This window comes from Abramis brama (genome assembly GCF_963993115.1).
Source record: "Abramis brama genome assembly, chromosome: 19".
Lineage (NCBI taxonomy): Eukaryota > Metazoa > Chordata > Actinopteri > Cypriniformes > Leuciscidae > Abramis > Abramis brama.
Genome location: NC_139981.1, coordinates 1,554,859 through 1,578,216, shown reverse-complemented (window position 1 = coordinate 1,578,216; position 23,358 = coordinate 1,554,859). Strand labels below are relative to the sequence as shown.

At 37.2% G+C, this 23,358-nt stretch overlaps 1 protein-coding gene across 2 annotated transcripts in view; it reads left to right on the top strand.

Annotated features, from left to right (window-relative positions):
* dntt (deoxynucleotidyltransferase, terminal) overlaps positions 1 to 8,448 on the top strand; it is a 144,554-nt gene extending 136,106 nt beyond the window's left edge. For both annotated transcript variants that reach the window (XM_084092277.1, XM_084092278.1), the window contains exon 13: positions 7,892 to 8,448. In XM_084092277.1, coding sequence (XP_083948403.1) covers positions 7,892 to 7,978 — 87 coding nt within the window. In that variant the 3' untranslated portion in view covers positions 7,979 to 8,448. The remainder of the gene's footprint in view (positions 1 to 7,891) is intronic.
* The last annotated feature ends 14,910 nt before the right edge of the window (positions 8,449 to 23,358 follow it).

The following is a 23,358-nucleotide window of genomic DNA, read 5'->3' as shown; positions in this document are numbered from 1 at the left end:
GCAGACTGGGAAATTTAATGCATATGAGATCATGTCTGGTAAATCATACACTTTAATATAATGCAATACTTGTGATTTATGTTTGCTTTGTTTTCGAATGTCTGTCAGTGGGGAAACATTGAGATATTGGCCAGTCTGCACTGGTCAATATTGAGATATTGGTCTATGTTGCTCCCATAATATGTCTTCTTTCAGACTATATGGAAATAAAACATCCAAATACACTTTTATGTTGATTGTATTGGATCTATTTGCGCTTGGTTTCAATTTCAGTGCATGTCTTTAAAGGTTTGAGTCAGAAATCTCCACTTCAGCAGCTTCACACACACCAAACTTTACAGGTTTGTTCACATCAATATTCTGAAGGTAAAAAAGCGTAATGAAAATGTATTTGTTTTCTGGCTGTTGACAGTATTTTCTGATTTGTGGAGTGATAAAAAACACCCATTCTGTAAAAAGCTTTAACTCTAATACACCATTATATGAGAACTGAACTAAGATTGAAACAATCTGTATTGTAAAAATAAAGGGGACTTGACTTGACTTTACTAATATGTCAACAAAATGAAAATGAAATGTATGCAAAATGAGCGCATATTTAATTAGATAATGCCTAATTTATTCACATTTTTTTTAGCAAACTTGTAATACAAAATAATTGTCTTAATGTACTGTTGTTAACAACTGAGAAAAGTATTGTTATCTTTTAGTTTATTTTTTTACCCTATTCACCTGTAGTGTGCATTAAGAATAGCATTTATTTTTGCCGTGTAAGTTAGATGTGCCGGCATCCGCTGCCATATTCTCTGCTGTGTCGTCCAGCTGTCTCCGAGATCTGTGTGTGATCTGTGTTCTCACACTGACTCTCTCAGTTTGTGTGTGTGGGAGTGTTTCTGACTGCAGTACATCTGCTGCTCACATTTAAACACTATTAAGGCAGAGAAATGGTGACAAATTTATTAATAACTGTATGTGGCAGCAGCCTCTGTATCTCTTCAACAGTAAACACACACACACACACACACACACAGAAACAAACAGATGAACAACACTTACAGCACTGCTACTATCTATGCGATGGCAGTGCAAAAAAAAAAAAAAAAAAAAAGTGGAGAAAAATAAGATCTCCATTCATTTTGGTTCTGCAACATGAGATATGAGAATCATATTTAGTGCTTAATGACTGATCCTAATACCTAACAAGTATAGTAAACAAAACAAATAACCTGTTATTGGTAATATTTTGAAGAACTGTTATTAACCTGTCATTTAGAATCAATTATAACAATTCTAATCATTTACTCAAACTCATATCATCTCAATCCTGTGGGAAATACAATTTTTCTTTGTATTTTCTTTGTATTTTGTCCATTTAAAAAGCCAATAAAAGTCAATGGGGTCCAATGTTGCTTGGACAATGTTTGGGATGACATGAGGGTGAGCAAATTATCATTTTTCGGTGAACTATCCCTTTAATCTTTAACTACACATTGGATTTTTGATTTTTAAGAACCGAGAGTTTGCTATTCGACTACACCGCATGTTTTAGTAACACTAGTGAGGGCAGTGCAATAGAAAGCAGGGTTGTGCATCGTTCAGAAATGAAATGAGAATTCCTTTTAGATTTAAAAAGCAAACAAGATTTGCATTTAATCATACAGCAGACGCTTTTATCCGAAGCGGCTTGCAAATGAGGAGAACAATAGAAGCAATCAAACCAACAATAGGCCAACAAATACAAGTCCCAGTTATTGAAGCACAGTAAACCAAGCAAGATTATTTTATTTTTTAAATGAATAAATAAATAATTAATAGTAAGTGTCAGTGTTAATGGGTCAAGCGTTGACAAAAAAAGATGCATCTTGACCTGCCTAGTTCCACCAGCAGGGAACAGTGCCGGTAAAGGTCAGTGAAAGTGATTTCGTGTCTCTTTGGGATGATGGCTCCACAACACACGCTCACTTGCAGAACGCAAGCTTCTGGAGGCCACATATACGGTTGTTCTGTAGGCAATCATCAGTGCCTTGAATTTGATGCAAGCGGCTATTGGAAACCAGTGCAAATTGACAAAGAGAGGTGTGACGGCTCGTTAAAGATCACTCTCACTGCTGCATTCTGGGTAAGTGTCAGAGGTTTTGACAGTGATGCTGGAAGGCCTGCCAAGAGAGCATTACAATAGTTCAGTATGGATAGAACAAGAGCTTGGACAAGGAGTTGTGTAGCATATCCGATAGGAAGGGCCTGTGCTCGGCTGGATAAAGCACCTTAAGTTTTTCCCTTAAGTATGAGACTTAAGGTATGATTTCCCCTCAGCTTAGGGAATGATTTAAGGGTGTTGTGTATAATCCTTTAAACGGTTCTCTTGGGTAAGGGAAACCGTTTAGTGTTTCACGTCAGCGAACCAGGTTTTGCCGTTATAAAATATGATTGCTGCCATGGGCATGTTATTTGTTACTGATAGCGGTTCAGTTTCACAGAAAACAGCATAACATGGATAAGGAAAACAAAAAGGAAAACCAAATATGAAAGAGAAGGACCAGACGAGACAGAAACTCAAATCGATAGTTTACTCGAAATTGAAAATTCTGTCATCATACTCAGAGAAGTTCGAGCAATGTGGTCTTGTGAAGTTTAACTGATCATCAATCACAAATCCAAGGTACTTGGCTGTGCTGGAAGGAGTTATGGTTGACAAACTTACCTGAATGGAGAAGTTGTGATGAAGGGTTGGGTTTGGCCGAGACCATGAGCAATTTTGTCTTTGCAAGGTTGAGTTGAAGGTGGTGGTCCTTCATCCAGCAAGAAATGTCTGTCTGTCGGGCCGAGATGCGAGAAGCTAACGTCAGATCATCTGGCTGGAATGAGAGGTAGAGTTGTGTGTCGTCAGCATAGCAGTGATTGGAAAATCAATGTTTCTGAATGATTGTAATCTTGGAATTAAGCCTTTTTTTCCCGTTATTATTTGATTCACGGAACCGGACACCAGATATCTTGCCAAGAAAAATCTTTATTCATCAGCATAGGAGAGAAACTTGAGAAGATGATGTATTCGTGGCAGGTCTATGTGTTCCCAATGTTTCTCTGCCGTAGTACAGTAAGATTGAGCTTATATACACCACTGAGGGTCTTTCAACTTCCTTGTAAGGTAGAAAAACATGTTGCTTATGTTTAAAAATGGAGCGTATACCTCATGCTTACACATGGTACAATCCACTTTCCATATTAAGAAACTATTTCTCAGTGTATACATTAGTGGTTCATTTGCATCAGTTGAAAAACATTCCTTTCCTTGTAAAGAACATGCCAATTGTAAACATTTAATGTATAATCATCATTGGAACATCTCTGCTCAGTGAAAGTTGCATTGCACACATACCTCTAAGCAAAATATATAACTCTCCCAGCTCCCCTCCTTGTGTCTAAAATATGATTCTTAAACATGTGTCCATGCAATATATAGTCCAACTCATGCATTTTAAACTTCATAAGATAATACAACTGATTATAAATACTAATAAAGAATAATAATACAGATACATAATATTAAATAATGAAATTATATATGAGAAGAGAAGAGGTCCCAGCACTGAGCCCTGAGGCACTCCAGTAGCTCGATGTGTTACATACACACCGCACAAATCCAATGAGTGGCAGAAGAGCTGCTACATGACTGGATTTAATAGGGGAAATTGTGAAAACGCGAGTAAAACAAACGATTATCAGTCTGTCCTCGATATATGGTTCCTTACAACTTACCAAAGATCCAGTGATCCGTGGATATTGACATGCAGCAGGAATTGTGTTTCCTGACATTTATGTGAGCCTGATTTCGACGCCAGGGAAATACATAAAGCAAATTTGCCTGTGAACGCTTTATATAAATACAGTATAGATCTAAATGCATGTGATCATTTATATCAATGTTATATATATCATCATATCATCCAGCCTTAAAACTTGTATATACATTTTTATCAGTGTTTATTTAAAAACATCCAATTATGCAGAATATGCAATGGTAAATATTTAATTGATGAGCTGTAAATACAATATATAGTGTATGATTTTACCCCTAAATTCAGCATATTGACACAAAATGATAACTGCAAATCCCCCTTTCTCTGCCTGGATCCAGTTGTGTCTGTGAATTGCAGCGATCCATTTGCTTCTCTGTTCTGTAGCTTTTGGCAGTCTGTAAAAATATACCTCAATTTTTACCTCAAGATTTATGCAGTCAATCTCAAAGCTCTTTCCCTTTTTAGATGTGTTTTTCGTGTTTTTCGTGGCATTCACGCTGAAAACCAATGCATAAAAAAAAAAAAAAAAAAGCTTTAAAATCCCTTGATGTTACAGTCAGAAAGAACAATATAACGAACGCGCTATATAAAGTCGATGCATTCAAAAATCTGTCAGAATGCAATCACATGTTGGGGTCAGTCACTATAACAAACATTAATGTAAACTTTTTTAGTGTAAACCTGTGGTCAGATTTGTCTTTCAGGTCAACTAGAGTCATGGTGGATCAACAGAATCTTACCAAAGTCCCTTTAAGGCAAATCATTTATCAGTGATGCAATGACTTTACCAATTTACGATTGGCTCTTTTATTTAGAAAGCGGGACTTATTCCGCCTTATTGCACGTTGCACATTCATAATAATATGAGTGCACCTTTTTTGTACATCTAACGTGTTGAGAAAGTTAGTTAAACTGATGACATGGAGCTGTTGTGTTGATGGAAGAAAGGACAGATGGCACAATACAAGTGTTTGGGAAACCTATTAGGAATTATTATGAAATGAAACAATAAAGATATGAGCACATCTGCACTTTTATTGTTGTTCATAAACACGCAGGATTAAATGGACACTTCCAGCAATGCTTCATTTACTCAAGAGATCAATGAGCATCATAACAGGATTATGACCAGCTAAGGCACCACTTGATTAATACTAAATTAGTCCAGTTAAATGCCAAATAAACCTAATGTGCTCAAGCAGGGTTTCTAGTATGAGTATTAGCTGTAGATCTGCTGGACATGTAAAGTCTCCGAGCTTCTGGATGTGTTTGAGTGCTGGAGATGTGCTGTAATTAATGTGGAGCTCTTCCCATATGGAGTATCTGAGGGATTGTGGGGATTGTAGGGAACGGGCATTTCTCAAGCCAGGCTTAGTTTGGCGTTTGGGATCACGCTTGATTTGAGCCGTCGAACGCTGGAACATATGCTTTCCCGCCAGATCCTCCTTGCACTCTTGATACTCTCTCAGTGGTGAAATTTCTATTCATAAGCTTCCAGAATTCAGCAAAAACGCTCCAATGGAGTGCTTTTTTTTTTTCTTTCTTTTTTACAGTCAAACCAAAAATTCAGACCCCAGATATAATTTTTTAATATTTTTTTACTAGTGGGTGCAGGACACTATAGATAATTGATGTAAGTGAGGATAGCAAAATAAAGTAAACTGTGATATATTATACCCAAAAATTCTTCATACAGTGACTACCTGTAAAATTTATAGACATTTGGGCCCAAAAATGATTCAGACACTTTGAGCTGATCATGTTTTGCTGAAGTGTTTTTTTCTTTAATTGCTAATGCTCTTTTTACACACAGACTGAACAAAATGAAGCATTACTTGGTAATTGGTTGAGCTAATGGACAAAACCAGTGAAATATCAACTGATTTAATAACTCTGAGTTCTTGTCATATTTTATTACCATTTTCTAAACTATAGAGAATAAACTGTGCTAATGTGAGAAATGTTGAAGGCGTCTGAATAAATTTTGGTTTGACTGTAAATGCAGCTGTTTTCTTGCCAAAACTTGTTTGCAAAGTCTGGGTTTGTGCAGTGCCGAGTATGCCTTGTGTAAGTGATACTCTCACATTTACCGGAACAGAAAGACGGATGTTAGACGCCCGACTCGCGTGTGTCCGTTGTGCTGATGATTTTGATCTGCATAAAGACAAAGTGTGGGGTCATTTTTAAAAAGAAATTGATTGTTTTATTCAGCAAGGATGCATTAAATTGATCAAAAGTGACACTTATAAGTTACAAAAGTTTCTATTTCAAATAAATGATGTTCTTTTGAACTTTCTAATTCTAATTTTGAATTTGAAATTTTGAAATCATTCCATTTAAATTTAAACTGCCATTCTGCAGGACTTCAATTCAAATTCAGGCTTTGAACATCAAAGTAACAACACCATCTTGCATTGGCAAACACTGCTCACAATATTTTGTAATATTTCCATTGAACCAGTCAATTTTTTTTATTTTTTTCATTGTATTTTGTTTAATGTGTTTATATTTTGTATGCTGCATGGTTTTTTTTATGGTTTCTTTTTATATGCTCAATGTTTTATTGTACAGCACTTTAGTGCAACTTTTTTGTTGCTTTTAAATGTGCTATAGAAATAGATTTTGACTTGGCTTGATGCATCACAGGAAGAATCTAGATCTCTGTGGCTCCACTCCTCCCCCAGTTGCATTGTAAATAATGATGTGGGGAAATTAATGCTCTGAACTCGTCTTTCCACTTGGTTTGTGCAGCAGCCTGTCGTTCCTTCTAAATGTGTTCGCATGCCTTATATTTCCTCTGCCTCACTCTGACAAGTTAGTTTGAGTTTAGCACTTCCAGGCATGACGTGTCGAGCTCAGAGCTTCCCTTCGCTGTCGCCGTGAGTCAGACTCGCTTCTCAGCCCAGATATTTTCCATCTCATGCCCTTAGCGCACACACACACACACACACACACACACACACACACACACACACACTCACTCTCTCTCTCTCGACGTCTATAATGACTTTGTCCCCTAACACCTGTGCGTGGCAAGGTCAGGAAGGTTGTTAATGCAGTGCACGCCTCCGGTTTGCTCGTATCATCATATGCGAGACTCAGTTGAGGTGAATGCTGTTGAACTCTGGGAAACTGACTGAGCTTATGTGCGTGTAGATGCATGCAAGTGCAGTTTGAGTAACAAGCTGGGGTGTAACAATATATCATGTCACAATATATTGCAATACAAAAATGCAACGATATGTGTCATGGATAGTTCACCCAAAATAAAAATTACTGTGTGAGAAAAAATTCAAGTTTTCACAGTTTTAGTGTCAGTGCTACATTAAACTACTATATATAAAGTTGAATATAATGTATAATAATGCAATGGGGGAATATTTGTGGGTCTGATAATGCCAAATGTCTGATGTTACCAGTAAAAAATGTCCTACATTTATTTTAAATAGATCTACTGAGTGACAGAATATTCGTCTAAAATAATTCTGTATTTTCAGCTTCAGAATCATGAATATTGTTATTCTGGTGTCTCTATTGTCCTGTGCTTTGGGTTTCAGCCCATGTCCAAACCTATTCATTTACACACACAATGTAAAACCAAATTTAGCATTTTAATCAACAGTTAATTTTTAGTTACCTTTTATCACGTCTTGGAGTATCGCAATAATATCGTATCGTGAGTTCAGTATCGAATCGTGACATGAGGGCATCGTTTTACACCCCTAGAAACAAGTGTTTTCTCCTGCTTTTTAAATGTTGATAAGTTTCTTTATTTCGGCCTCCGTCATACGGTTAGTCACATGTTATTTCTTGCATTCAGGATTGTTTCTCCCTGCTGTTTGTGTCTGACCCATCGGTTGAGACGCTCTGCTTTTAAAACATTTAGAGACAGTCGTCATCATCTGTGAGACTCAATCACATTCACTGACCTTTAAGTGTGCAATAACATGCATGCTGTGATTCTTCATGCTCTCGCAGTCTCTCTGTCGAATCATTCGTCAAGTCCAGTGAGTTTCCTCACATTATTCTCAGCGGTGTGACAGAAATCAGCGGAAATCACCATTCTTTCTTTCTCTCTCTCTCTCTCTCTCCAGAAAACCCTCTTGCCTGCCTGCACTGAAGAGGAGATCTTTGCTCATCTGGGTTTGGAGTATATTGAACCCTGGCAAAGAAATGCCTAGTTTGCCTGCGATTCAGCGTGAGTCTTCAGAGTGACGCTGATTCTCACACTCGAACGCCCGCTGTGTGATTTGACCAGCCAGCGTGAGGATTGTTATTGTGTTATTTTTAAAGCATTTGTTTACCAGTCGTATTCGTACTCACTTAAACATGTCTGAGTGTTCCTGCGTTAGTGCGGAAATATCACAGCAAATGTAATTTGTTTTGCAAGAAATATGCACAAGCATACTTTTTAAGCTTTAATTTCTGTACACTGTCAGAAATAGGTGTACAGTAGGAGTCCATTTCTGTCCCCCAAGGTATAATCTACACTAACGTACCACATAAGGCTTATTATTGGACATATATGTACCTTTTTGAGGGTCAAAAAGCATTAAAAGGTACATATATGTACCGTTTCTTTTAAAGGTTAAAGGACAATTCCGGTGAAAAATGAACCTAGGGGTATTTAACACATGGTTACTGAGTCCATCGTTCCCTGCGATGCGTTTTCATGAAAATCGAATGTAAAGAGTTTTATCTTTAAAAACAGATGATCTTATAACACTAGTATATGGGGCACAGAGTAAGTAAAAGTAAATCGACTAATCGAGCCACGAACGCCGTGCTAAGTGAGCTGGTCGATAGGAATTACGCATAGTGAAATCTAACGTAGCACGGCGTTCGTGCCTCGACTAGTCGAGACTGTTTTCCAAGATGGCTCCTGTCTGTAAACGCGTAATGTACTGTCTTTATAAAGTATCTTCTTATTAAACTGTCTGTACACTTACAAAGTTCTCAATGCTTCGGTTTGCATGTAGGAACCCTCATTATGCTACCGTGTTAGTGTGAGGCTATTTTGAGCCTTGTTAGTGGTATTAACTAGCGATTTACTTTTACTTACTCTGTGCCCCATATACTAGTGTTATAAGCTAATCTGTTTTTAAAGATAAAACTCTTTACATTCGATTTTCATGAAAACGCATCGCAGGGAACGATCGACTCAGTAACCATGTGTTAATTACCCCTAGGTTCATTTTTCACCGGAATTGTCCTTTAAGGTACAATATTGTACAGCCCCAGTGACAAGCCATTGTGCCCCTAAAGGTACAATTATGTACTTTATTTTCTGAGAGTGTAGCGCCAAACAAAACTGCAAAAAAAAATCCAAACAGGTTTCCCTAAAGCGTCTTTAAAATCACCTACTTTTCATAATTTAATCCATTGATGAGGGATAAAATAAAAGTCTCGCTTTTTTCTTATTGACTATCATGTTTTGTTTGGAAAAACACTTGTTTGCGGTCAAAACGATTTTTTAAAAATGTTTTTGAACTTCTGATGTCTCTTCTGCTCACCGTAGCTTCATTTCTTTGATCAAAAATACTGTGAAAAACAGTGAAATATTATTAGAGTTTAAAACAGCAGTTTATACAGTAAAGTGTAATTTATTCCTGTGATCAAAGCTGAATTTTCAGCATCATTACTCCAGTCTTCAGTGTCACATGATCCTTCAGAAATCATTCTAATATTATGATTTGAAGATCAAGAAACATTCATTATTATCAATGTTGAAAACAGTTCATATTTTTTGGAAACTTTGATACATTTTATGTTTCAGGATTCTTTGATGAATAGAAAGTTCAAAAGAACAGCATTTATTTGAAATAGAATCTTTTGTAACATTATAAATGTGACTTTTGATTAATTTTAACGTGTCCTCGCTGAATAAAATTATTATTATTTTATCTGACTGACCCCAAACTTTTAAACAGAAATATATGTAAAATTACTAAAAGTAAAATAAGTTGCAAACGTTTTCTTTAAGCTGTAGTCTGGCTAATTCTCTCCATATAATTAGATGATAATTATTCATCTTTTATTTCTCTTAGTCTCTCAGACATTAGTTTAGTTATAGATTTACATGATGTTACATCAGAGCATCTTTTTAATAGTCATTCATTAATAGACCTTTTGAACATTCGTGAATGTTAATCAAAATATGATTTAAATTAGTAGAAATAATCATGGGTTGGCTATATATTTAAATAACTCAAAGTTGATTAATTATAAGGGAAATTATGTAAAGATGTTGCACCGTAAGGCACCGCACATTTAATTTAGTGAGCACTATATGATATTTAAACACTCATTATGTTTGTTTTGATCACAGTGAGACTTTATTGCATGCACACCTCTTCATAAAGTTATATTTGTTATTGAAGTGAAAATGTCGACCTGGCGATGTCTTGAGGAAGATCTCAGGGTCCAGATCTTCCTATTTCAGGATCTTTAAGTAGAACAGCTCAGGCGTTTCCAGGACTCGACCCGAGGGCCTTTCTTTCTCTCTCGCGCCCTCTTTTTATCTCTGACCCTTTCCAAAAAACACACGGCAGAACCACAGAGCATCATTCCTGTGACCGGACTCAACCGGCTCGAGCATTCAAACTGGGTTAGCTACTGTTGTGTTGGCATTAAATTACTTTACAATGAATTTTACAGCCCACAGCAACACCACAATCCCCACCAGACTCTGCGGTGCTGTGTTTTAGATGAGCAATCATGCCTCACAAAAGCTCATTCAATTCTGACTTAGTTAACTCTTTCCCCGCCATTGACGGAACTTTCCGTGTTTCCACTGTTATACAGTAGGGGGCGCTGTTACACATCTTCTGAAAGAGTGCAGAATCTCCTGATCAAAACACAGGAGAAGAAGACGCAGAAACCAGAGATAGAAGCATTGCTGACGCACATGTAAAATAACATGATCATCAACATTAAACAGCATGCAAATCAAAATGTTATGAATGAAATGTCGATCCAGGACGAGTTACAGGACTGTGAAGCTTTAGGGGTGTTGATGGACTTGATCTACTCCATCTGTGTTTTGATCATCGTTCTGAATCTGGTCCGGATGAAGTCTGACAGAAACTCAATTTTCTCAACATTTTGCTCAAAATTTTGCTTTTTTTTTGGAAAATTATCCACATTCAAGGTTGATTTAAAATAATGCATGAAGCTATAATAAAATTTTCATGCAACAAAATATTCTCGGCGCCATGAAAGTTTGGTGGAAATTATCAAAAATGCTGGTGCTTGCAACTAAAAAAACACACTGGCAGGGAAAGAGTTAATAATAAATTATGCCATGATTTCTTTCAAATGCAGAAACCTGACCTTAATTTATGTATGACTGACAAATATGCATCACATTTAGTTTATTAGTTAATGTTAAAACTGTAATACAAATGCATGAAAGTTTGATATTGATTCAAGTGCATGAAACTTAAATAAGCCTAAATATTTGTGATTCAAACCCTTTTGAGACTTTAACATCTAAACTCACTCTATTTACTTCATATAATACATTTCTGGTCCAAGTATTATTGATACCAAGTTTTATGGGACTTTCTTCTCACCATCATCGATGAACTCAAAATTGCCGGTGGGTTCGGTTCACGGCTTTGAACGTTTTTAAAATGCCTTTGGAGAAAATAAATGGGAAAAATACTTCCGGAACCAAAGCTGATTGAAAAGTGATTGATTGCTGATCCGCTCTTTTGCTTTTGGTGCCGCTTGTGATGCAGGAATTATTTTGGATAATAGGATTTATTTTGCTTTGTTTTAACAGTGTTTTAATATGATGCTGGTGTAGAGAGTAAGAATATGCCGATCATCAGCATCCGTTCGGACTGTGTGTGTGTGAGCAAATGGATCTGCTTATTATCTTGTCTGGACGCTGTTTCAGGCTGGCAGGGATTTTACTGTGGAGGATGTTGCATATTTGTTTTGAATATTTATTTGTCTTGAAAATGATTAGAACTCTAGCTTTGCAAATGCTAATCAAGTCTCCGTGTGTTTATGAGCATTAATATTGCATGCTGTAATTTCAATGAGTTTCATTTTTGTAGTTTCTCAAAGCTTTTTTTTTTTTTGAGTTTAAGTTTTAATAAAAGTTGATTTTTGAAAATGCTTTCGGCACATTGAAACTTTTAAAACTTTAGTGTGCTGACAATGAAGTTCTGCTCTGTTCTGTTCCGTCTGGTTTTAATAAAAGACACTTTGCTGGGAGCGAGAATCATTTCAGTCTTAAAGAGACAGTTCACCCAAAAATACACATTCTGTCATCATTCACTCGCTTCATGTCGCTCAAACCTGCATGACTTTCTTTAGCAAAATCTTTCCTTTATTCTTAATTTGAAATATTATTATTTAAAATACTCATATTTATTATAATGTAATCATATAAAATATTAAAAATAAATATCTGATGGATTTGAATGAGCAAAAACCACAAATTTAAGTCTTTATTCTCAAATCTCACTTGCCTTTGCATATTTAAATATGAAGCAATGCTGTAGATTAGAAGGTAAAAATACACCAAATGTCATTGGTTCTAGTGTTTTCACAACAACCAATCACAACAGCTAAATCCCTCCCTGATAGTTAGGAAAAATACAATATAAACAGATGCAAACTTCATCAACTAAGATTTATAAATGCTTTAGAAGTATTTTTCATTCTTAGTTCATGTTAACTAGTTAACAAATGGAACCTTATTGTACCTTTTTTACATGCTGACCGTATTTTAATTTTCAACTATTCCTTTAACGGGCTTGTATATAACGAAGGTCTGTTTGCAGTGAAGAACTGATGCTGAACACAATGAGGAAACTGCAGAGATTCAGCATCTACTCAGGTAATACTCAATGTGCACATTTCAACAAGCGATGCAGAAAGAGACACTTCTGAATAAGTCACAGAATAAAATATTAAAGGTAATTGCAAGTTTCCTGCAATTCTGGCTTTTTTCTCATAATATAGACTAAGGAAGTTACCTAGGTTTGAATATTATTCCATGCTGTAACGAATATTATGTAGATCTATTGTTTACATCAAATTCATGCTTTGACAGTAGAGTAATCATCGCAGGTTTCATCAGTCCAGTCTGTCTGTATAATGGCTTGCAACCAGGGCCTAAAACTAACGTTTTGCCACGCCTGCTAATAAATATTACCGGTCATAAATATTTTAGTTTAGAGACATAGTTACAAAAGTAATTCAGTCAAGATCAGTGAGTGATTGTTCTTTGTCTTTTGCTCTATTTGATTAACATTAAAAGCAGCAGGAATATTAGGCTGCTGTCCCTTTAAGAGCTAATGCACAGATCCAATACACTGATACACATGCGTTGTATTTCTCAGCTGTTTGCGTTAGAGTTGTCAAAAAGTACTGACTTTGGATCCAGTCGGTACTGAAGTTTTAAAAATGTTGACGCTTTGAGTGATGTTGAGTGGAATCGTAAACACCTCTGATTGGCCGTTGTACTCACACGCTCATCGGATATGTCTGTGATTGGTTACAATGATCAGTGCTTCAAAAACATTTAGTAAATATACATCAATGACGCTCTTCACCGAGCGCTTACACAGACACTGTAACGGTCACCAGCTGGAGTGCCCTTGAGAGCCACCAGAGGGCACTCCACAACAGACTATTGTCATTCCCTCACAAACTACATATCCCATAAGTCTCTGCCTGGACTCATTAGCACTCATTGTTTTCACCTGTGTCTCATCTTCTTGGTTGCGCACCCCATATACGCCTGGTTCTTTCTGTCATTCCCTGCGAAGTCTTGTTTAGTGTCACACTGCAATTCCAAGTATCTCCTGGTTTTCTTTATCTTGGTTTTTGATCTTCTGTCCGGTTTTCTTGGTTTCCTCTGTTTTTGCCTGTGCCCCTTTGAACCTGTTATTGTTTGGACTGATTGGACTCGAAGGGGGTCTCGCCCAGGGTGTAATTCAATGTAGAACCGCCACTGTTTTCCTGTTTTCGACTACGATTGTGGATCACCCTTTCAAAAAAACTGCATTTGGATCCTCAACCTTCGTGTCTCGGAGCAGTTCGTGACAGATACACATGGGGACTCTTCTGTGTGCTCTCAAACGCTCCCGTGCGTTGATCATTATAGCCAATCACAGACATATCCGATGAGCGCGTGAGTACAATAGCCAATCAGAGGTGTTTACGAGTCCGCTCAACAGCGCTCAAAGCGTCACCTTTTTTAAATTTCAGTGCTGACTTGCTACCGAAGTCGGTACTTTTTGACGACTCTAGTTTACGTCCAGTCAAGACATAACTGACTGTGTTTACAAGGAAGACGGGCATTTTGACATAATTTTATTTGAATATGTCTGGTCGAGTGCAAGAAGACATGAAAGAGACACAGATTTCTAGTTGCGAAGTGAGTAACGAATAATGAATTGAGTTCCCTTTTGCATCTTCTTGAGCTTGAATATTTAAATTTGCAAGGCTTGAACTTTCGTGATGATGCAGCGCTGTTCAATTTTGCATGTTAGAATGCATAAAAACGTTATCGGCGAATCGCGATTGCCACTGTTTCATACACTCGCCAACACCGATTTTTACTCGCATTTGGCGTTTGGCGAGTTATTTAGGCCCTTAATTCGCAGCCATAAACGTCGGTTTAGCTTTAAACGGCGTCTTCTAAGACGCTATTCTGTACAAATGTCTTTTTTTTGCATTTCTGATTCTGACATCCAAAGCCACAAGACATTATTTTTCCATGGATCTTCCCTGTTTTCCTCCACTTGTTACCCCTGTTTCTGCCAGAATAGTGCGCACGCATCTGAACGATTTATTGAAACTGTTTTAATAACTACTATATAAAAATTGGCGTTGAAACTATTTTCACTTGGAAATTGCTAGTAAAGTTCCTTATTAATTACTAAGAAAAGGCAAGTAACACACTGAATCAAATGTGAATTTTACTAATATACTCAATAGAACTTCAGAAATCTTGTTTTTGTGTGTGTGTGACAGTGATGTATTAGTGTAAGTTGTGAAGCTGCAGACAGATTAAGGTCAGTGTGTGTCTCTCGCTGTGTGTCGTCTCAGGAGTGACCGGTTCAGAGGAGAGCGAGGTCAGTCGAGTCCAGACGAGATCTTCACACTGATCTTCCTTTTTTATTGGTTCATTTTATTGGTTCATTAAAAATAGAAGCTTCGCCAGATTACTCCATTAAACAAGGGAGATTGTGCTAGTTTGATTTCCTATTGTCAAAGTGTGTGATTAATTCTGTCAGATTTTGAGGTTTCTGTATATAACGATGATGAGGTCTTCTGAATGATCATTTAATAAAAGTTCTGCCAGCTTCCCGGTGATGAAAGGGAAATGGTGATTTTTCATGCAAAAAGATGATTAAAAACATAATTGTTCAAAAGGTTTAATACATGTTAAGCTCAATATGTGGCATAAGAAACATGTTAGATAAAACAAACATTTTCATTAATAAAGTTCAAATAAAATAAAAGCTAAATATTAGATGGAAAACTTAAGCTTAAAAAAAGTGTTAGAAATGAGAAATTTTTGGTTTCAGTCTGATCTTGCAAACACTTATGATGTTTAATTCCTGTGTATTTCCCTTTATTATAACTTTATTATTGTAAACTTGACTTTTTGAGTTGAAATGATTTCTTTGGTAACCGACAGCAGGACACAGATCTTAACTTGTGTTGAACCAGAAATACTGTGAAGAAGTGTGTGAGTGAGAGTAAGTGTGAGTGTGTGTGCGTCTGTGCGACTGTGTGAGTGTGATTGTGAGTGGTGTGTGTGTGTGTGTGTGTGTGTGATGATGAAATAATTTCTGTGGTAACCGACAGCAGGTCACAGATCTTAACTTGTGTTGAACCAGAAATGCTCCTGAAAGTCACATTTTGATTTTAATAATTGTCATCTAATAAGAACTTATTCATTCTGGCTTCCTGTTGATAATGATGATGATGATGGTTTTTACATGCAAAATGACAATTAAAAACATAATTGCTGTTTAATGAGCAGCAGGCTTTTAACAAAACCAGTGAACAATAATAATTATGATAATGTTTTGTGAGAGAGAGTGTGTGTGTGTGTGTGTGTGTGTGAGAGAGAGAGAGAGAGAGAGAGAGAGAGAGAGAGAGAGAGAGGGCGGGAGAGTGTGCATGCGTGTGTGTGAGTGTGTTTGTGTGTGTGAGGGTGTGTGTGTGTGTGCGTGTGTGAGTGTGTGAGTGAGAGTAAGTGTGAGTGTGCTAGTGTGTGCGAGTGTTCGAGTTTGTGTGATCCTGTTGATGATGATGATGATGATGGTTTTTACATGCAAAATGACAATTAAAAACATAATTGCTGTTTAATGAGCAGCAGGCTTTTAACAAAACCAGTAAACAATAATAATTATGATAATGATTTGTGAGAGTGTGTGTGTGTGTGTGTGTGTGTGAGTGAGTGTGAGTGTCTGTGTGTGTGTTAGTGTGTTTGTGTGTGCGAGGGTGTGTGTGTTCAAGTGTGTGAGTGAGAGTAAGTGTGAGTGTGCGACTGTGTGTGCGTGCGAGTGTTCGAGTGTAAGTGTGAGTGTGCGACTGTGTGTGCGTGCGAGTGTTCGAGTGTGTGTGTGTGGGTGAGTGTGTGTGTGTGTGTGTGTGTATGTGTGAGTGTGAGTGTGAGAGTGAGTGTGTGTCTGCGTCTGTCCAGCTCTGCAGAAGCTCATCTCCTGAACCGGTGTGTGCTCTTCACCTCCTCAAGCCTCCGGATGGTTTGATCTCCGTTCTCATGAATATGTAAATGAGGCGATCGTGGTTTTGACAGTCATTTAACCCCTCGACGACCCCTGAACCTGAACTATTTAAAGACATCACCTCATTTCACAGACTGTAAGCAGCAAGACCCCGAGAACTCTGAGAAAGCAGAACTTCACAAAGAAACTGGAGAAACCGAGGCTTGAAGCTTCGACTTTCATGAAGCTTTGATGCCTGAAGAACTGCAGCCGGTACGGTAGTTAATGCAATGTTGGCAAAATGTTGAAAACTATTATTTTTTTATATTGAACTACAGTTTCTGATGCCATTTTCATAACAGGATTACATGCAAACTTCTCAAATGCACATAATCACTTCCATACCGTGTCTTTTGGACACATGGTACTCTTTTTTTAATTTCTGATTTATTCGTATAGTAAAGTACACTATTCCTTTGCTTTCACTGGATCAGCCTGACATGAACAATGAAGTACACTTTATAGTGTACACTTACAAGAAATAACTGTTATTTCAGTGATTTAAAAAAATAATAATAATCAACATTTATTTGTTTAAACAATGCTTAAACAAATATTGGCAATACAAAGTGACAAAATATCAATATAAAAATACTCAAAAGCAACTATAAAAGTTTCACTAGATAAAATAAAGACAAAACAAACTTTCACACAATATCAAAATTCTCATAAGCGACTTTAAAATGATATGTTTTGAGGTGCTTTGGAGTAAATGGATCATGACATAATTTTTGCTATATTTACCATAATTTTACCATTTGCAATGGCAATACCATGTTTATTTGTACACACACACACACACAATAAATGGATTTTAAAAATGCATTAAAAACAGTTAACTAAAATTAATAATTGACTAAAACCTTGGAATAAAATAATATCTATCTGAAATAAAATATTTAAAAAATATGATTTTATTTCAGCTACTTACCTAGGCAGCATTTCTCCTTTTCATTTAGTTTAACTTGTACTAAAACAACTAAATCTAAAACTGAAATAAATTTTTATAAAACTCTATAGACATATTAAAAAACAAAACTAATAAAAATTACCAAAACACGACAAAATTACTAAAACTTTAAGTAAATTTAAAATTAAAACAGAAAATATAAATTCAAAATATTTATAAAAACTATAATAGTATCTCAATAATATTAAAATAACACTGGCAGTAGATTAGAGTAAAATTCCTTTAAAAAAAGGACCATACCATAGTACAGTGATGGTAATGCTATGGCATTTTTAAAGTGTCAAGTCAAGTTTACATTATTTAGTAAACTGATTTACACTTTAAAATATACCATGGTACTGAAATGTATGTCCAAAACTGTGGTAGAGCCTTGATGCCTTTTTTGTAAGTGATGTAAATACCATGGTATAATTCTAAAGTATACCACATATTGTGAGGTTCCTCTGATTTAGTGCTGCATCTCTTGTGTTTGTATGAAGATGTATTTGGGGGGCGTGTCTTCCGCTTCAACCAATCAAAATACCGTGGTAGAACCTTGATACCCGATTGCACAAAAAGTATTCTCGTCGCTTGGATAAACTTAAGGTTGAGTCACTGTAGACACTTGGACTATTTTAAACATTGTCTTTACTAACTTTCTGGGCCGGCAAGTTTCAATTACCTAGAAGCCTATGGAGGAGTGAGACAGCTCTCAGATTTAATCAAAAATATCTTAATTTGTGTTCTGAAGATGAACGAAAGTCTTACGGGGTTGGAACAACATGAGGGAGAGTAATTACTGACCGAATTTTCATTTTTGGGTGAACTAACCCTTTAATACCATGGTCTATTTTTAAAGTACCACGCACAAAAGATATAAGGTACTTTAAATAGTGCTGCATCTCTTGTATTTGTATGAATATGCATTGAGGGGTGTGTCTTATGTTTCGACCAATCAGCTTCCAGCTCCGGCCGTTCTCAGCAGGTCATGTGTTATATTCCTCCGGCTGGCCTGGATCTGGATGGGATCCTGGGCTCTGTTTAGCAGATGGTCCGGTGTCCTGTGCGAGGAACGGGTCGAGTCTCCCGGGATCACTCGGCCTCCGTTAGCTCTCAGCGCACTGAACTCAGGTCACAGTGAGGAGAAACTCAATACATTTAAAGATAACTGTGGCCTGTAGAGGATCTGGACACAACATTAACATTCAGTCGGCTTGCGGATCCCTCGCTCACCGTCTTTACCAGAGAAGATTCTTCAAGAGCAGATTCCTCATAATCCGAGAGGAAAACACTTTCTTTCAAGCCTGTATGTATCAAAATATTCTTAATTAATACATTTTGCATTGTGTGATCTCATGGATGATCGTAACCACATTTATTATACATTATAATACTTGAATAGATAGATAGATAGATAGATAGATAAACAGACAAACACAGGTAGATAGATGGATAGATAGATTCAGGAGAAACATCTGAGATTCAGGAGGAACATCTGAGATTCAGGAGAAACTTCTGAGATTCGGGAGGAACTTCTGAGATTCAGGAGGAACATCTGAGATTCGGGAGGAACATCTGAGATTCAGGAGGAACATCTGAGATTCAGGACGAACATCTGAGATTCAGGAGGAACATCTGAGATTCAGGAGAAACATCTGAGATTCAGGAGGAACATTGAGATTCAGGAGGAACATCTGAGATTCAGGAGGAACATCTGAGATTCAGGAGGAACATCTGAGATTCAGGAGGAACATCTGAGATTCAGGAGGAACATCTGAGATTCAGGAGAAACTTCTGAGATTCGGGAGGAACTTCTGAGATTCAGGAGGAACATCTGAGATTCGGGAGGAACATCTGAGATTCAGGAGGAACATCTGAGATTCAGGAGGAACATCTGAGATTCAGGACGAACATCTGAGATTCAGGAGGAACATCTGAGATTCAGGAGAAACATCTGAGATTCAGGAGGAACATTGAGATTCGGGAGAAACATCTGAGATTCAGGAGGAACATCTGAGATTCAGGACGAACATCTGAGATTCGGGAAGAACATCTGAGATTCGGGAGGAACATCTGAGATTCGGGAGAAACATCGGAGATTCAGGAGGAACATCTGAGATTCGGGAAGAACATCTGAGATTCGGGAGGAACATCTGAGATTCGGGAGGAACATCTGAGATTCGGGAGGAACATCTGAGATTCGGGAGGAACATCTGAGATTCAGGAGAAACATGAGATCATGTCATGTGATCTTTCAGGCCTTGAAGCTCAACATGCCGATATTAGTTTTTACTAGTTGTTGATGTCTGTCGTTGTTTCCTGAGAAGCTGTATCTCTGGAACACGTCAGATGATGTATGAAGCCATTCAGATATATATATATATCTGCCATCTGATCGGTGTATATGAATCTAATTGTATGTAATGCGTCTCATTTCAGATGATGGATCAGATTTAATCTCAGGCTCTGTTGCAAAGTCATTTAAAGGCGATTGTGTCATTTGTTCCTGAAGCGTCTGTTAATGCGTGAAGCAATAAGGATCCGCAGCATCATTCAGCCCGATCTATTTTTAGTAAAAGTCCAACAAAGGTAAAAGAGACTTAGACGCACTTTACAGCAAATACTTTCAAACATTTGTGTATAGAACAACACCTTTTTATGAATGTAATGCTTAATGTTTGCAAGAAAGAAGAAAGCCAGTTTACATACAGTTTTAATTTAATTAAATATTTCTCAGAATGTATTTTCAACTGGAGTAAACATAGCAACAGAAGACTGCTGTTAAGATAATGTATGATGGAATATATATCGACAAATCATCATTATGCTATTATTTGCTCTTTTGTTATAGATTTACATGCAAGTAAATGTTGGTTTGGGAAAATCTGCTCATTCTTGATTCAGATTATGTTCGATATATTCGAATAATAGTGACGTGACGATGCTTTTACTTCAATATATGCTCGTACAATTAATTAATGTTAATTTAAAATCTTAATTTGCTAAGAAATTCATATATGTGCTCAATTTACACTATCATTCAGAAGCTGGTCAGTGAGAAATTAATGTTTTTATTTATCAAGGACAGTAAAGACGTTACAAAAAGATTCTATTTCATATAAATGCTGTTCTTTTGAACTTTCTATTCATCAAAGAATCTTGAAAAATAAAATGTATCACGATATCCAGAAAAATATCACTGTTTTCAACATTGATAATAATCATAAATGTTTCTTGAGCATCAAATCATCATATTAGAGTGATTTCTGAAGGATCATGTGACACTGAAGACTGGAGTAATGATGCTGAAAATTCAGATTTGATCACAGGAATAAATTACACTTTACTATATATTCACATAGAAAACAGCTGATTTACATTGAAATAATTTTTCACAATTTTTACTGTATTTTTGATCAAAGAAATGCAGCCCTGGTGAACAGAAGAGACTTTTTTTTAAAACACTTAAAAAAATCTTACCGGCGCCAAACTGTAAAAGATTAGGGGCCCTATTTTAACGATCTGAAACGCAAGTATCAAACGTGAAACGCAAGTAACTTTGTGGGCGGATCTCTCGCTGTTGCTATTATACTGGCGGGATAAATGACTCTTGCGCCCGACGCAAATCTAAAATGTGTTGGTCTGAAGTAGCTTCATTACTCACAGGTGTGGTTTGGGCGTAACGTGAAATAAACCAATTAGAGCGTCATCTCACATTCCCTTTAAGAGCAGGCGCGCTTGTTCCATGGCCGATTGCTATTATAACGGCGGATTTGCCAGGAGCGGTTCACAGCCGAGGAGACCGACGTTCTCGTCAGGGCCGTAAAACACAGAGAAGTGACATTGGGGATGGAGAAACACACCCAGATTAGCTTCGGTTAAACAGGCGTATGATAATCTGGGTAAATGTGTAAGCTAGATTTATGCCTATTTTTTCACATCTTCATGGACACAACAATGATTTCTCCCGTTAATATTTTTCATGTAATAATGTATGATTTGCAAAAATGGGAACTGCTGCGTCTGTGTAGATGAGAGAAGCAAAGTGTATGCGCGTTGTGCACACGCTACATTGATTATGGCCAAGCATGCGCCCTTAAAATAGCATCTGAATAACATGCGTAACGCGCCACTGACTTTAGACGAGGTTTCTCCTGGTCTGTGGTGGAATTGTTTTCTGAAACTGCAAAATAGCACCAGGGAACGTTTGTGCCGGAACACGCCTCCTCTTTTCGCTGAACCGCCCCCGGGAGCGCAAGTTCATTCCCTAATTTACCGACGTGCGTCTGTGGAGGGAAAAGTCCGCTGTGCGTCGGGTGAGAAATAGGAATGATACATGCGTCGCTGTATAAAGTCAATTGCGCTGGGTGTAAGATAGGGCCCCAGATGTGATTATGTATATAATGCTGATTTTTACTGCTGTATTCATTCACTACTCAAGAATTTTTTTTTTTTAAATCATTCACAGTCATTGTGCAAATCGCACATCACTGCAATAAAAGCTAGAGTAAGTGAACCCATCATCATCATATACATCATCTCATCTGTCCAGAGGAATCAGGACTGTCATGTTAGCATGTACGCGATCAGTGAGCTGATCATTCATCGTGAGCTGTCAAAGCGTGTGGCGAATCTTCTCCTAACGGGACGTGCCGATTAACACCGACGCCATCATCCCGAATCCTGAAGGCTATGATTTACAGAGCCAGTGACATTTCCTCAGCCTTGATAAGTCTCTTCAAATACGAGCTCCACCTGCTGAGTCCTCTTCAAATAACGGGGCATGCCATAAATGTGTGCGATTAGCTGTTTAAATGGCCTCCTTGAGTGGATAACGCTCCTGACCTTTACATCACTGCGCTTTTCCCTTCTCCACCCGTGTGTCATATCCGTGCAGTCAGAAATGCGGCGTGAACTTGACGATTAACCTGCTGTGATGGCAAGAACACCGTCCCTCGTGTGTCGTCTACTCGCACTTAGTGTTTAGCTTCGCCCGCTGGAGCTCAAGAGTGGGTGGCTTGACCTTATTTGATCTTATAAAATGCTATGAGTAATCTTATATCAAAGTAACTTTGCACTACAGTTGAAAAGTTTGCTAGATTTGCTTAAAGTCCCCCTTTTATCCCTTAAAACTCATCTTTGATCACCAGAATGACATATTTAAGCATTTTTTCATGTCTTAAAATAGCTTGAATGTAACTCGACACCATTTCCTCATTTAGTATGCGTGGTTCTATGAATATGCAAATGAGCCCCGCCTCCACTCACTCACTCAGCTCAGAGATCCACTGGTTGACGATCACACGTTGATCTGATTGGTTACAAGGTAGTTTGTGACGTCAGAAACACCAGCGATTTCAAAGCGTGTTTTTGAGACTGTCTTTGGTTCACTGCAGTTTTAAGGAGAAAATACTCAGCAATGGAGTCGACTTATGAATTTACACATGGTTTGTCTTAAAGCGTATTAAACACACCACATAGACATATAAACAACATTAAAAGCTGGATTTTCTGCTCATCAAGGCTGCATTTTAAAAAAAATAATCAAAAATACAGTAAAAATAGCATTCAAACATTTGGGGTCAGTACAATTTTTTGATAAAAGTCTCTTCTGCTCACCAAGGCTGCATTGATTTGATTAAAAAATACAGTAAAAATCTGAAATATTATTACAATTTAAAATAGTTGTTTTCTATGTGATTTTATGTTAAAATGTAATTTATTCCTGTGATCAAAGCTGAATTTTCAGCATCATTACTCGTCATTACATCATTACTGAAAAATGTTTGATTATTATCAATGTTGAAACCAGTTAATATTTATGTGGAAACCATGATACATTTATTTT